General features: G+C 37.8%; 1 protein-coding gene across 4 annotated transcripts in view; it reads right to left on the minus strand.

Moving 5' to 3' along the window:
- LOC137035072 (transcriptional regulator ATRX-like) overlaps positions 1 to 16748 on the minus strand; it is a 31240-nt gene extending 14492 nt beyond the window's left edge. For all 4 annotated transcript variants that reach the window (XR_010897017.1, XR_010897016.1, XR_010897018.1 and 1 more), the window contains exons 1-11: positions 16586 to 16748; positions 16056 to 16174; positions 15908 to 15963; positions 12649 to 12698; positions 12443 to 12564; positions 12185 to 12304; positions 6373 to 6482; positions 6122 to 6189; positions 4115 to 4619; positions 2673 to 3651; positions 2343 to 2406 (exon numbers count right to left, since the gene is read on the minus strand). Coding sequence is in view for 1 of the 4 variants with exons in the window: in XM_067408324.1 (XP_067264425.1) it covers positions 2343 to 2406; positions 2673 to 3651; positions 4115 to 4619; positions 6122 to 6189; positions 6373 to 6482; positions 12185 to 12304; positions 12443 to 12564; positions 12649 to 12698; positions 15908 to 15963; positions 16056 to 16174; positions 16586 to 16605 (2213 nt within the window). In the remaining 3 variants the exon portion in view is untranslated. The remainder of the gene's footprint in view (positions 1 to 2342; positions 2407 to 2672; positions 3652 to 4114; positions 4620 to 6121; positions 6190 to 6372; positions 6483 to 12184; positions 12305 to 12442; positions 12565 to 12648; positions 12699 to 15907; positions 15964 to 16055; positions 16175 to 16585) is intronic.
- Positions 16749 to 16972: the final 224 nt, after the last annotated feature.

Below are 16972 nucleotides of genomic sequence, written 5' to 3' on the forward strand. Positions count from 1 at the left end.
CAGAAATAAAGGTTGATTTTACATGAATTCTCCATTAAAATCGTTTGGCATTTGAATGTAATGTTCAAGTCTGAGTTTACAAACACTAAACACAAACAGAAGATATTGAGGATTTGGTCATATTCTGATTCGATAGCACCAGTCTCATGCTAAACACATGTAATGTTCAATGGTTATGGAGACGAGTCAAGTTAATTTTCCATGGTAATTGTCTGCATACCACAGATTCTGATTCTGCTGTATTTAATCTGGAATATTATTTTAATCCGATAAGAAATTACAGCTGATATAGCCACTGAGGTATCGTGGTTACTGGCACGGTTCAAAATGCACAGCTAAAGTAAACTTGATTTTCAATTGAGTGACAAAGCCTCTAGAAGATTCTCCAATTAGCTGGATACGGTAACTATCCTTTGGTAAATAATAATGTTTTGCAATATGTATGGTATCAATATCAGTTCATATCAATGAGTGATATCTGTGCGGAGAACAGAAATGACGGCGAGTGTGCAGAGACTATGACGCATACCTGCTCATGACAATACACAGGCAAACGCAAATGAAAAAACAAAACGATATGATTCTGCAATGTAATTCATGCCAGAATGCAATGAGAACTGACCGCAGTTCCAAATCCCGATTGGTCCCAGGATTTCTTCATTTTATGAAAACGTTGTCAGTGATACAGTGAACCATTTTGATTAAAAGGTTACAGTAAACATTTTCCAAGATATTTTAGGTACATTTCCCATGACTTATCCATTATTGGAAAATCGCATTACAAAATTCAAGGTTTTCCAGGTTTTCCAGGATGCGTGGGAACCCTGTTAAGCTACAGAAAGAGACGAAACGGGGAAAAAACAGAGAACAAGAGAAAGAATAAATAAGTGTTTATTGCCTCTCCATAACAACCATGCAAATAACACACAAACCACTCACGTAAGAGTGACGACTACACTCAAACCTCAAACACATGCTGACTGACTACAACATGTTGGGCCTGAAAGAGCATCATCACTGCCGCTGCCCCGTGAACATTCGAACACAAACTGAAGCCAAGTCCACCAAAGCAATCGTTTCACATCCGGGTTTGTTCAACCTTTTAGCCAGTTTTATTTATATGAATATTTAAAAAAAAGAGTGAATGAGGAGTAAATAACACAAGCCTGGTTTAAAATTTACATTGCGTGAGTGAGCACCATTAATCAATGTGTTAGAGCGCATGCACCAACTGCAGGGCCATGGCTCCAATCTAAGCTAGCATTTAGAACCACCAACTCAAAAACTTCAACATGTGCTGGAGTCAAGTTTCCTGTTCCCTCAAATTTCCAATCCCTGAAATCCATCAACTTCTGCTAAAATGAACAATCATTGACAGGATGAACTTTTGACTTTCTAGCCAATTCACGATGACATGAATTCTATGCAAATGATTTGAAAATGTATATATATAAAAAAAAAATAATAATAATACGCAAGTAACTCTACGTACAAAAACTTTAACTTATTTAATAAAGGCAGTTCAGACAAAGGCATTAACAAATCTTCAGTTTAAGCTCTTAAATGTAGAAAATTCAGTTGTCTGTCGCAGGATTAATCTCCTGAAAAAGAACAAACACAACCGCGTTTAACACAAATGCGAATACTGTGCTACTGCGTTTCTCTCTGCCTAATAAACGTGTTCACTTGAATTCCACCAACAATGACATTTCACTGCCAATAACAAAAGTGTTATATAAAACTAACACCTACCGTTAGCAAACCACACAGCCTTTGTTCTGACTGACAGAAAACATTACAGCGTGAGAACCGGGAAGCTGAGCCCTAAAACACAAACACACACAAGAAGTTGTCTGTCTTACTGAACACAGGATCCATCAGATCCGAGCAGAGGTTTAGACTCTTTCTACTCTCTTAAAAGCTTTATTAGCAGCACAGACAGTAAAGAGGACAGTGTGGCTTCCAGGAGTTCTGCCAAAGACATGCAATGGTCTGTGTCAGTGAAGTAAAAACAGGAGCTTCTCCGTAGATGATTCACTGACTTCCATTAGACAGTGCTGGCTCAGAGCTTCCCCACTGATGGGCAGTGTGTGCCTACGGCTACAGATTCTCTCTACAGCGTGTGGAAGAAACTGTGGGGAAATAAAAAGCGTGTTTGGGTGAGAGACATGTTCAAAAGCCCTGTCTAGCAGCGGTGCATGTGGATGGACGGGATGCTTGCGTGCTTTTAAACGGGATTTGGATCAAAGCTCTCGCTGTAGTGGGTTTGGGACAGCCGAAGTCCAGTGGAGAAGGCCTGTGCTGGGAAAGTGTGTGTGGCCCTGGTGTAGTCAGAATCGTACCTATTTTCTAAATCATCGTCCTCCACAGGCAAAGACGGACCTGGCTGGATGTCCATCTCATCACCTGGAGACAGAGGAAAAAGAATGATTAAAGTCAAAAAAAAAAAAAAGCATTTAACTTCTGAAAGAGAAAAAAAGAAAAAAGAAAAAAAAAATGAAAAATGAAATTCATCAGATTGTGAAAAGTGCTCAGATCTTCGTGTCAGATTTTGATGGATCTTTTTTACATTTAGATAATAAACACACATTTACTTTTATTTTTCCTTCAGAAGTTTGTTATTATTGTATAAAGAAAATGTCTGGTTTTTGCGCCCACACACACACACTCACCGGAAGACTGCTGGAAATTTCCAGAGCCCAGCAATGTGACGCCCTCTGTCAGCGGTTTGATCCTCTGATCGTCGGAGTCGCTGCTCGGGCCACTCTCCAGTTCCTGTCCTCCCACCTCACTTGATGAACTCCCACTCTGTCCCGTCATCCTGGCAACTTTGTGGGCTCTTCCTCTGGTCATTCTAACTGTAGACCCCTGGTCTTGGGAGCCCCTCCTTGAAGACGCAGAAGAGGATGACGAGGACGATGAAGATCTCTCTTTGAGATTCCGCTTACGAGAGCCTCTGTCGGGAGGTGTGGTTTTCACCAGCCCAAAGAGCCGCTGCTTTCTGACATGTTGGTTTACTTCGTCCCCATCCCAACTGCTACCTACCAAGCCCTCTTCCTCACTATTCGCCATGGCAGCAGCAGTCTGGAGCAGCACTTCAGGCACCTCGTCAGAATCAGAGTCATCCTCAGCTAAACCAGCATGCTCAGCAGAGGGGTTTGTGTTCGTCCGACGACGGCGCGGTGTGGTTTTTACACGTGGAGAACGTTTATTCTCCTCTGATAAAGACAAACTTTTTGGGTCAGTTTGGTCCTCCTCTTCCTCCTCCTCCTCTTCCTCCTCCTCCTCTTTCTCTTCCTCTTCATTATTACCACAATAATTCTCTATGTCTCCTCCTCTCTCAGTCATTCCCTCTATCTCCATCTCCATCCCCTTCTCCATCTCCACCTTTGCTCCACTTTCTTCCAGTGAACCATCTGTCATTCCAATCTTTATCTTTTGTCTGTCAGGTGATGGATGAATGGAAGGAAAGGTGCTGTTGTTGGGCTGTGGGCTGACTGGTACGGGAGTAAGTTTGACCACCAGCTCTTTTGTGAGTCCAGGGCTCTGTGATGACATTGCCTTCTTTGGTCTACGCCTCCCTTTTGTTTTATTATCTAAAGAAACTCTACTGCCACGTTTGGACCCAGTCAGCTCGTGGTCCAGGGCTTCCTGCAATTTCAAATTAGATGTTGTTGTAATACATTCATATGATCAAACTGAAAACAAATGATAATCATGCAGTATCATGCAGCACAACCGTTTTAAACATTGAGAATAAGAAAAGTTACTTAAGCACCAAATATGCATAAGAGAATGACATTAGTGACACAAGACTGGACTGCAAATTCAGCATTACTATCAGGAGAATAAACTACATTTAAATTATAGTTATTTAAATTGTAATGTTTCAGAATGTAGTTTTTACTGTATCTTTGATCAAATGTTATGCATCATACTTTAATATTAAGATGCCCAAATTCATCGTTCATCGTTCATCAACGTTTTATTTTTAATTTATAATTTTTTTTATAGAATTTTAAAATCAGACATGTATTGCTATCAGTCTTAACATGGAAATAATAATTACTGGCTTATCTGTGCATCCATAATCAAACTCAACTTCTCCTCTTACCTGTAACGCGCTGTTAGCTGCTTGCAGATCATCCAGTACAGCGCGGAACATCCGTAGCTGCCCAATTCTCTCTCGCTTCTCTTCTTGGTTTCCATCCTCCTCTCTTTCCCTTTGAACGACTGCCTTGAAGGAATGACTCAAAGATGTTGTAACATCTACAAACCGCTGCATTCGCTGGTAAAGGCCTGCAGAGGGCACTGGTCCACCTCCTGCCCCCATCAGATATGACGCACCACGACCACCCTTGTTAGCTTTCCCCCGGACCGAGTTTGGCTCAGTACGGGAGACTCGTTTTTGAGCCTGCTCTAAGCTCTCTAGAACAGAGTCGCAGGCCAACACCAGCTCCACCAGTGGCTCAGGACTGCACACATAACAGTACCACTTCCTCTCCTCCTCCAGGATGGTGGACAGCTCCTTCCTCCCCAGGTTTCGCAGGACACATTTCTTACAAAAGGCATTACTGCAGTAATCACAGCCAATCAGACTGCCTCCCTCTGCACACCACCTAAATGAACGGGGGACCAGAGCGCTTATTGAATACAATGAATACAAGTGAATACATCAACTGCAAACCCTAACTATTAACAGTGAGATGATTTCAGCTGCTCTGACTTTCACCATTATGTATGATATGCTCAGTGACTCTAATTAGGCTGTCTAATTAATGTAATATAATAATAATAATAATAATAATAATAATGATAATAATAATATATAATAATATAATTAATATATTAATATAATATCTTAACGTCAGAAATGTCTGGGTCATTTCACCCCAAAAAAATAAAATGCAAAAAGGAAAATTCTATTTTAACATATTTTATTGCCATTTTAATGATTATTTTATTTGTAAAGAATATTTGTTTAAAAAAAAAAAAAAAAGAAGGGGAAAAAGAACCAAGTATGCATGGCAGGAGTGGGCGATATACAGGCAGACATGATTAACTGGAAGAAATTTGTCAACCGATAGAGAATTAGGAATACTGTTTGTATCGCGGTTATGCTCACGTGACGTTGCTGTGCTGCACAGACATGAAAGCTTACTGTTTGCATGCGTTTTTAAGCATTGCAGTGTAAAAACAAGTGGTCACCTCAAAGACAGCTCATTTCAGCATATGCGCGTGTAAACCTTCACTTTATGTCTTAAGTGAAGGTACAGTTGAGAAAGAATGCATGAGTATAATGGATTGGTACAGTCAGTCTTAAAGGACAGCATCCAAATGTACCTGCTGTCATTATTAATGCAGTACATACACAGTACATTTGATTACTTTAAGCACTAGAAATACTACATAAAATGTATAAAGTTTTTTCAGGTAGGTCTATTTCGTCTGTCTTTGTTCCATTGTAGCTTGTTTTCTTTATCACTGTTTATTTGTATTCAGTAAGCTTGAGAGTTTTTTTTAGGCTAGTATTCATTTTTTAAATATTGAAAATGGTGATGAGAATTATGAAATTTCATAGTATGAAAATGTTTTGATATGATTACCCTATTTAAAGCAAAAATAACTATAGCGTGATATATATCGTTATCGTGATATAAAATCAGTCATATCGTGATATAAGATTTTGGTCATGTCACCCAACCCTAATGCATGGTGGTATTTAGTGCACTGAATTGAATTTATACAGATTTTTTAATAAGAAAAATAAATAAAAATGTTTTGCTGGTCCTAACAGGTCCTAAACAGGCCTCATTTTCTTATATCCTAAATACAAAATTGAACGAATTTGTAAATATAGGTATAGGAGATATTCACCCACAAATATTAGTTTGGTCATGACATATGATTGTAATCTACTATATAAAATTCTCTCTAGAAAAAAAGTGACAAAAATCTCACTAACAAAATACATCCAATGTTTATCATAAACACTCACTCCATTGAAATACATACACACCACAAGCCTACACAAAAAAAACCCAAAAACAACTCACTAAATACTAGATTCCCATCCATCCATCCATCCATCCATCCATCCATCCATCCATCACTCATGTACCTGCATTGCTCATCCATCCCCTCTGAATCTTTGCTGATGTCATCACTCATATAATACTTAAAACAACTCTACAAGAAAGCAAACAAATTCTCATAAAACTCAGATTCACTAGTCATCAAATACAAATTACTGTAATAAATGATGCCGATGAGAAAGTAGTGTCTATTTTAAGACTCTCCTGTTTGGTTACATATACTTTACATCTACATCCACAAACACACATTAAATCACAGAGACTCACATATACATACCTTGCAGATGAGAACTTTAAGCATAGGGTGCCTGTAGACTGAGTCACGTTGGAAATGATTCACCTGCTGACCGCAAGCTGTGCAGTTTACCCTCTCCATTTCATATCCTCCTAACACACACAATCACAAATCAGAAGAGTTTACTCTCATACCCCGACACACGCGGCTAAAAGTGTTATTTCATATACTTCAGCTGCAACATGAAGGTTACACACAGTTGTAAATGGAAAGCCACAGAGAATTGTCTAAATACTCCATAGTGAGAAAAGTTATTCTATGTAAGACTATAGCCCGGAACACACCAAGCCAACACAGACGAACTAGTGGCAACAAAAGCAGACTGCAGGGTTGGCTCACGTAGGCAGCGTCTGGGTCCAAAGTTGCCCTGACACACCAAACCGACGCCCGACACCCGACGGCCAAATAGCACATCCGTTCTACGCCTGCGTAAGAAGAAATGCTTTTCCGTACCAGCAGGTGGCAGTAGCTGAATAGCCAGTCTGAATTATCAGATGGCCTGACTGACCGACGAGGTCAGACGCCGATTCAACATGTCGAATTAGCCAAAAAAAAAAAAAAGCTGACGAGGACCAACTTCAACTGAAGGTGCAGAACACACTGAGAAAACTTAGTCAGCCGACGAACAAAAACTGCCTGACAGCTGACCGTTGGCTTGGTGTGTTCTGGGCTTAAGAATGGGTGGCAATCTATCTTTCAAGGTTAGCTGATTAACTGTTCCTGGCATGTACACTGAATTCTTTGTTTCATGTGTGCTACAAAACAGTGTTTTGAGATTGGGTGCTTGAGAATATCTAGGATTTGAGGTGGTTCTGTCCCGGGAGCTCTTAACAAAGCAGCACCATCATGTTGAAAATTTGAGTTAAATAAATAAATATTAATGAACAATTTCCCTTTATTTAATTAGTAATTTTAATTAATAGCAACAATATATCAAAATACATTATACATACACTAACTAATATATATATGTGTGTGTTAGCTTGACGGATATATGTCAACTATATATATTCGTCAAGTTCCCGAATCTACTTAATCTTCTTTGACCAACAGCATGGCAAAGCCACTTGGGTCGCCATTTTCTGAATGTGTCATTTTACATTTGATTAATTTCTGTAGTATTTCTTACCTGAATAGAAACCCAGTTAACCCCAAAAAAAACTTAGTTTCATAGCTCTCTTTATTCTATTGCATTTATTTGAGCTGTTTATATTTTATTACTGACTTTTTTTTAATGAAAAAAAAACTTTGCATTGAAGAAAAAAAGATTTTTGTTTGTATATGTTGTCAATTATAGTTCTTAGAAAGAAAATCGGAATCGGCAAAATTCGGTATTGGCCGATCTCACTAACAAAAAAAAAAAATCGGAAATGGCCAAAAAAAAATGCAATCGGTGCATCTCTAGTTTTTTTTACAATGTGTTCAGGGGACAGGCAGCTAGTGGATAGTGAGATGTTTGCTGTATGCGACAAAAAATGTTTTGGCCTAAAAAACGTGTGACATCACTTAGTGCACCTGTAACTTACTCATTTAGACATTTAGTTTCTTATTTAGAGTATCATTTCATTAAATTTCATTTTTTGTCAATGTCTATTTGATGCTTCTCTAATGTAACACAATAATGACTTTTTTTTTTGCTAATTTGCTAATTAATCTAAGCAGTTGAATTAAAAAAAAAAAAAAAAAAAAAAAAAAAAACTTATTCCTATCCTTTCACTTCCTCTAATCCCTCTATTGTAGCTTAGGATAATCTGAGCACTGCCTATAACTTGTATTATGAGCACTTCTTGTCTATTTGCCTTGTCATGACGACTCGCTTGTTGTATTTCCTCACTTTTAAGTCGCTTTGGATAAAAGCGTCTGCCAAATGAATAAATGTAAATGTAACAGGCACATCATGTAATTGACCCTTTGCAAAGACCCGCCCCCCTTAGTTAGTGTTGCTTTGACCGACAAGCCATGGCGCTGTCACGCCACAGAGTGAAAAATAAATCGCGGAGCAAAGAGGACACTGACAACACGTCGACAGACAAGACAGAGCAGGTTACATATGTTAAACCATATTAAATCCCAGCTTTCAAACTGTGTAATTTAAGAAATTCAAACAATAAAAACAGTTTTGTGGCTCTTTAATGTGTCGTGACAGATCGCTAGTGCCTCAGCTCAAGCGGCTCAAGAACTGATCATCTCTTCTTACTAGTTAATTTATAGCATCAAATAAACTTGAACATGAGAAGGAATGTTTCAAACGCAGAATGTTGTTTCAAAGACGTCAGTACACACCATTTTTCAAGTTTAAGTCCACCGAGGTTAATCTTCTAACTCCTGACTGCTTTGTCAGACAAAATGGCGTATTTGGCGTTATGATCGGGTTAGATCGCTTGTCAAACTCCCGGCAAAGGGTCAATTAGACTAAAAATTGTAATCCCTTGACAGCCCTAATAAAAATGACACGACTCAACAATAAGGCCTGCCTGATGGCCCAGGACCAGTGTAAAAGACGCTCGGGACAGTTGACAGAACTCAATACGCTACTGGTGCACTGTTTTTGTGCAAATTTGAGCGCACACATCCAAAGCACTTGCACAGAAAGCCATGCGAACACACTTTAATTCTTTTACGTCTTTTTGCTCTTGAATAGGGTTGGGAATCATAAGAAATTTTCTGGTTCCGGTTCTGCCTAACGATTCCGGTTCCATTAAAATAATTAAACAACTAATAAAACAATAGGTAAGGGAAAAAATGCACAATACTCAACTCAAACAGTCCTTTTTGTGTTTATTATTCTTGTAAAATGAATTTAACAGACTGCAAATCTCATTCGCTAACACTTCATTAGTTAACCTACATTAACGTGAACTAATGAACCATCTCTACAGCATTTATTAATTTTTGTTAATGTTAATTTCAAAGTTTACTAATACATTATTAAAATCAAGAGTTGTATTAGTTAACAGTTAATGCACTGTGAAGTAACATGAACTCTGAATGGCTATATTTTTATTAACCAACATTAACAAAGATTAACAAATACATTGCTCATGATTAGATCATAAATTAACCTTATTGTAGAGTGTTACCACAAATTAGATAAGATGCTTGAACACGCATGTAAGATCCAGTGAGGGTGAAACAATATTTTTGTAAGTTGGATTCATAAAGAATGATTCAGTGATAGACGCATTTTTAACAGTAATTTGTTGCCACCTAGTGGCGTAACAATGCAATCGATACAGTTGTTATTTGAAGTCCGGTTACTTTCAGAAGGTAATTTATTATATTTTGATCGGTAACATCAGCATTTCTATCTGAATAATAAACTTTTGTATACTTCTGTTATAAATTGGAATATTTGTGTCACAGAAATAATGATACTGTGCCCTTGGAAAGATTGTTTGTGAAGCTGTTTATACACTATATTGCCAAAAGTTTTGGGGACGCCCGTCTTTACGTGCACATGAACTTTAATGCCATCCCATTCTTAATCCATAGGGTTTAATATGGAGTTGTCCCACCCTTTGAAGCTATAACAGCCTCAACTCTTCTGGGAAGGCTTTCCAGGTTTAGGTACCGTTCTCCTGCAACCGCCAAACCCAGACTCATCCATCAGATTGCCAGACAGAGAAGTATGATTCATCACTCCAGAGAACACGTCTCCACTGCTCTAGAGTCCAGTGGCGGCGTGCTTTACACCACTGCATCCGACGCTTTGCATTGCACTTGGTGATGTAAGGCTTGAATGCAGCTGCTCAGCCATGGAAACCCATTCCATTAAGCTCTCTACACGCTGTTCTTGAGCTAATCTGAAGGCCACAAGAAGTTTGGAGATCTGTAGCTATTGACTGCAGAAAGTTGGCAACTTCTGCGCACTGTATGCCTCAGCATGCGCTGACCCAGCTCTGTGATTTACATGGCCTACCACTTCGTGGCTGAGTTGCTGTTGTTCTCAACTGCTTCCACTTTGTTATGATACCACTAACAGTGGTGAGGAAATTTCACGAAAGGACTTGTTGCACAGGTGGCAACCTATCACGGTACCATGCTTGAATTCACTGAGAGACCCATTCTTTCACAAATGTTTGTAGAAGCAGTCTGCATGCCTAGGTGCTTGATTTTATACACCTGTGGCCATGGAAGTGACTGGAACGCCTGAATTCAATGATTTGGAGGGGTATCCCAACATTTTTGGCAATATAGTGTATATTAGTTAGGCTAGTAATTATTGCTGTGGTATCAAAATTGGAAATTTTATCTAAAATTTTACTGTCAAAACCTTATGTATTACAATACAAGGTTACATGGGTCAAAAACAACAACTGGGCCAGTAACAAAATCTTTAAAGTTAAGCACTGATAAACATTTTATGTTATCCTTGTTATTAAAAATAAGACCTAAGATGCAAATGACAAACTAAAGCAGGCGTGTCAAGCGAGCAGCAAATTTTGTGAGCAACAAATGATAGGAGCAAAGAACAGGGTGTGAACAGGGCTTTGATGTACCGCAACATACATGATAGTGCAAAACCGTTAAGGTTGCAAAGGGCCGTAAAGTTTCCAGTAAATTTCCGGAAACTTTACCTGGGGAATTTTGGAAATATTCCAATTTGGAAACTTAACAGGAATTTATGGGAATTTATGGCAATTAATTGGAAATTTTGGGAAATTTATATAAATGTATAATATTTACGTAAAAAGTATCAAATAAAACAAATATAAACATTTTCTTTGGTCATACCATAAAATAACAGTTATTTATTTTTCGCATTCAATTAATTCTAATTTAGTAAATATGTAAAATAAATATATTTTTATTGCAACAATTGTTATGTGTCATTTATTTCAGTGTCACGTGATCCTTCAGAAATCATTCTAATATACTGATTTGATACTCCGTTATTATCATTGTTGGAAACAGTTGTGCTGCTGAATATTTTTTGGAACCTATAATACTAGTTTCAGGATTCACTTATTAATAAAAAGTTAAAAAGAATAGAATTTATTCAAAATAGAAATATTTTCTAACAATATCACTTTAATATCACTTTTATTAAAAAATTCCACACATCCTTGCTAATTAAAAGTATTAATTTCTTTGAAAAAACAAAGAAAAAAAAATTACTGACCCCAAATTTTGAACGGTAGTGTATATGTTACAAAAGATATCCATTTTAAATAAATGCTGTTCTTTAAATTTTTATGCACAACTGTTTCCAACATTGATAACGGAGTATCAAATTAGCATATTAGAATGATTTTTGAAGGATCATGTGACACTGAAGACTGGAGAAATGATGCTGAAAATTCAGCCTTGCATCACAGAAATAATTTACATGTATATCAAAATAGAAAGCCATTATTTTAAAAATTGTAGTTATGTTTCACAATATTACTGCTTTTTTCTGTATTTTTTAACAAATGTGCATGTTATGGACTGGGAGAATGCACAGTGCATGCAGGGCGTGTGGCCTCAATAGCCCCGCAGTAAGTAGTGTGCTGTGTGAATGTCAGGGTAAAAATTCAACTAAAATTGCATTAAATATGGTTGTTTTAACCAGAATTATGCTGCAAGATGGTCTTTTCAACTACATTTAAGTACCCTGTCATAGGCTAACCTGTAATTTAGCAAATTCCCTGTTTATTCCCATTAATACCTGTTAATTCCCATATATTCCCTTTAATTCCCATGGAAAGTTTCCAGCTTTGAAAATTCACGGAATTTTGCAACCCTAAAAACTGTTGCCACAAAATATATTGCCCAGTCCTATCTAAAGGATAACTTTATGCCCATTTCTTACCTCTGCGTCTGTCACCACCATCTCTATGCTGCTTGTAAACACGTCTACTGCGGAATTCTGGACCACGGAAATCATCACGAGCTTCATTGGAGACTGGCTCTGGCAGGACAAACACTGTTCCTGTATCAGATAACAATGGGGTTCAAAGACAACTTGTAATATCCTAATGTATTCTATAACAGAAACCATAATGTAAAATGCATCACACCGGCATGATCATCTGAATCAGCCAACTGAATATGAGAATAGGAGTGCCACCTTTGGGTAGGAAATTAGTGTCATGGTCGCTGGAGTGGACAGACATCACATCCTCTGCTCCACTCTCAGATGAAGCATCCGACTCATTCATCCCGCTGTGTTTGGTGACAACAATCGGTTTCCTGTAAAAGTCAAAGTTTACAAATTAGTTCACCTAGTCAGAGCACAAAGGATCTCCAGATGAAGCTCATCCTTAATTGACAAACCTTCTTGAACGAGCCGACGACAACATTCCCACTTCTGAGGGTCCACTGGGCTGGAAAAAAAACAAAAAAAAACAAAACAGACATAAAACATTTTAAACAAACAAATCTCTAGAATTTTTAAAAATAGAGAGAGAAAAAAAATTGATTTCAGACATATTAAATTACAATGGGAGTTCTTGTTAATATATGCTAGGGGCTTTCAAAGTGTGGGGCTCAAAAGCATGTCAGGGGAGGCACAGAGTAGAGCTGGGCGATATGTCGATATCAATCAATAGAGATTTATGTAAATATATCAGTGCTGCACAGGACTGCATAAGCACTATAGAGCAGCAAAGAAACATGGATGATTAAGAAAGAGTGGGACGTGCTTTTTTTATGAGTTATTAAAAAGGTCTTAACGTTAATGTTAAAGGTTTTTACAAGATGTAATATAAGTCTAAGGTGTCCCCTGAATGTGTCTGTGACGTTTCAGCTCAAAATACCCCATAGATTTTTTTTATTAATTTTTTTAACTGCCTATTTTGGGGCATCATTAACTATGCACCGATTCAGGCTGCGGCCCCTTTAAATCGCGCGCTTTTCTGCCCCGAGCTCTAGACTATAATACAGTGTATTTACAAAGTTCACACAGCTAATATAACCCTCAAATAGATCTTTACAAGATGTTCATCATGCATACTGCATGCATGCGTCAGATCATGTGAGTATAGTATTTATTTGGATGTTTACATTTGATTCTGAATGAGTTTGATAGTGCTCCGTGGCTAACGGGCTAAAGCTAACATTACACACTGTTGGAGAGATTTATAAAGAATGAAGTTGTGTTTGTGCATTATACAGACTGCAAGTGTTTAAAAATGAAAATAGCAACGGCTCGTCTCCGTGAATACAGTAAGAAACGATGGTAACTTTAACCACATTTAACAGTACATTAGCAACATGCTAACGAAACATTTAGAAAGACAATTTACAAATATCACTAAAAATATCATGTTATCATGAATCATGTCAGTTATTGCTCCATCTGCCATTTTTCTCTATTGTCCTTGCTTGCTTACCTAGTCTGATGATTCAGCTGTGCACTGATCCAGACGTTAATACTGGCTGCCCTTGTGTAATGCCTTGAACATGGCTGGCATATGCAAATATTGGGGGCATACATATTAATGATCCCGACTGTTACGTAACAGTCTTTTATGTTGAGATTCGCCTGTTCTTCGGAGGTCTTTTAAACAAATGAGATTTATATAAGGAGGAGGAAACAATGGAGTTTGAGACTCACTGTAAGTCTTTTCCATGTACTGAACTCTTGTTATTCAACTATGCCAAGGTAAATTCAATTTTTGATTCTAGGGCACCTTTAACCAAACAAAAGGAAAATTAAAGCTGCAAGAAGCGATGAAAGGGCCCTCGCACCCGGCTCACCACCACCCATTGGCCTTAGGAAAACAGTGAACAGTGGGCAACATGCATGCAAGTGAGTAAAGCAGGGCTCGAAATTAACTTTTTTACTTGGTAGCACTGGTGCTCCCAACTTCAAAAAGTTAGGAGCACCAGCAAAAATTTAGGAGCACCACAACTAAAAAGCCTTGTCACTCACTTGTCCGACTAAAAATGTTGTTTGTCTGGAAAAAACAGGATTCTTGTGTTGTAAATATAATTTATTCTGAAGCAAAAAGTGTTCACTCAGCTTTTACATTTAAATCTGCATATTTTTCCTCTAATCTTATTAAATGTATGCTTCATCTTTCATTTTAAATTCTTAAATTTGATCAGTAAATTTAATTAGAATAATAAGATACTATAGGGCTGTTACCAGTCAAATTAAATAATTTACACTGAAAAATTACAAAGGAATTAAATACCATTTTGAGATTGTTTTAAAAAAATGTTTTATATACAAATAAGAAATGTTGGAAAGACGGATACTTTTAAACATGAAACTAAACCGCCAGTAGGTGGCGGCAGGTGACTGTCTTTAGGAGTGAGTCATTGAGTCATTCATTCAAACGATTCATTCAAACAGATGATTCATTTAAGAACAAGGCGGTTGTTGATGAAGGGGTCATTGAATTTGATTCAACCGATTCATCAAAATGCTGAATTATTCAGTAATGAAAACACGATTGTGTTGTCATGAAATGCACAATTGTTCTGCTGTGATCTTTGTTTGGAACTATTTTTGCTGCTGAAACAGGAAAAAAAAATTGCCACTATTGCATCTAAAATGTGAATGATTTAATTTTAAAGCAGACACATACTGTGCAGTAATTAGCAAACGTTTTGTAGAGAAATGAAATCAGGTCACATCTCAACAATTATTTGCACTCGCACAAATGCTCCCAAATATATTTTAAGGTTGCATATGTGACTAAAATGGTCGCAATTTCGAGCCTTGTAAATACAGGAGAATTATAGCAAAGTCATTTCAAAGTGCCACACTTCCTGCTGCCAACAGGTGGCACTTTGACTATAACTGAATATTGCAATGTAGATGTCTTCAGGCCAGGACTATTATCAAATATGTGAAGTTTGGAGCAGATTGGAAATTGTATGCCTGAGTTACAACAACAACTTCCTGTTTCGTGGAGTTAAAACGCAAACATTGTGTATGTTGTGTTCGAAGGGAGGCCCGCTGTCTTTGACTTTGAAAACCCCTAAAACCCAGAAACAAGTTAGCATTAGTAAACTTCCGGATCCATCAATCCCAAAGTCAATGGGTTTTTGGTTAAATGCCTCAAAAAAGGTATGTGGTTAATATAAGCTCAAGATATTTTCTACTACATACAATACATCACTAATAACCCACTTGTGATTTCTTTACATTTTTACACGTCTTGAAAAAGGTGGTTGCTAACCAGTGGCTAAATGAGACTAGAGATTGTCTGGGACATTAAACATCATCATGACAAACAGGAATTTCATCTACTCACTAATAGTCCACTTCTACAGCATTGTTGTATTTATACTCATGCTCTTGCAAACTATTCCAAATCAAACTTTCCAACTTGAAGATTTTAAATGAAGATTGAAAAAGTTGTCCAAGGCTTAATGGTGGTAAGCCATGCGACTGGAGAAAGTTTGTTTATAGCCTAATAGGCTAAGTCTTATAAGCTTCAGAATTCATAAAACATTTGTTGGTCACAGAGTTAATTTTCTGCAATAATCTAAATGCCTATTGGGTTTTTGTTGTGGGAATCAGAGTGATGCAAACTTCAGGGTTGGATTACAAAAACACATCAACCCTGCAGCACTCTACCTCCTCTGCAGTCTGGGCATGAGCCTGCTGCTCCAGGTATTCTTTGGCCGTGGTTCCTGTCAACAAGACATTACAGAAATTTAACTATAACAGCCCCATTAACGCATTAATTTTTGGTTGATTAATTTATCTTCCCTACTGTACTTACCATTCCAGTGTCCAGGTAAAGTAGGTTCATTTTTGTCCTCTGTAGCGGCCGCCAGGTACTCGTGGAGCTTCCCAATCAGTTCACCTAACTTACTTCCTCCACCAGCCACCGGCCTGGGTCTGCAAAGACAAGACACAGCTCATCTCCATGGCAACTGCCTCCACATGTAATCCCTCATGATACAATAAAAGCACTGAATAGTCCTTTAAAAAAACCTACAAAACCAAACCACACAACCACAGAGAATCTCTATAAAATGAAGCATATCTCAGGCTTCAGTCTGACAGGAATATGTAAGACTCAAATAGAGTTTATAAATATTTCTCGGTAGAGCAACGACTCTTTGTTCGGCTGGTGCTGATAGACCAAAACTGCCGAGTCAAAACGTAACATTATTTTATACAAATGAGATTAAAGAGCAGGGAATTAATTCAAACAGCGACTGGGCTTAAATTTACTGTCCAGGAATATTAATAAACACCAACGTTTGAACGTTAGTAGTGGAAAAGAAATACAATTTGGCGCCTTACCTGAGGACTTCAGCAGACATCGCTTCTTCACGCGCGGTGCTTCAACACACCGCCGAGCTTTTAGCACAACCAACAGCAGCGACTCGTTTCACAGGTGTCGGCATAAAACTCATATTTGACCAAAAGCAAAAACTAACCAAACGCCGATTTCACCCGCCATCTTCCCAGTAAGTATGAGTTTTATTACATCTAAATGACTGTTGCAACTGCCCCTCGGTACTGTTGCAACTGTCCCCATATATGGGGACAGTTGCAACATTTTTCAGGGTCCATTTAAGTACAAATTACTTTCATATTATCACATGTACACATGTTGCAACAGTATGGGCAGGTAGGTGACATATATGGGTTTAATATAAATATTTTTTGTCTTTCTAATACAAACAG

The sequence above is a fragment of the Chanodichthys erythropterus genome, chromosome 13, assembly GCF_024489055.1.
Source record: "Chanodichthys erythropterus isolate Z2021 chromosome 13, ASM2448905v1, whole genome shotgun sequence".
NCBI classification, from domain to species: Eukaryota; Metazoa; Chordata; class Actinopteri; order Cypriniformes; family Xenocyprididae; genus Chanodichthys; species Chanodichthys erythropterus.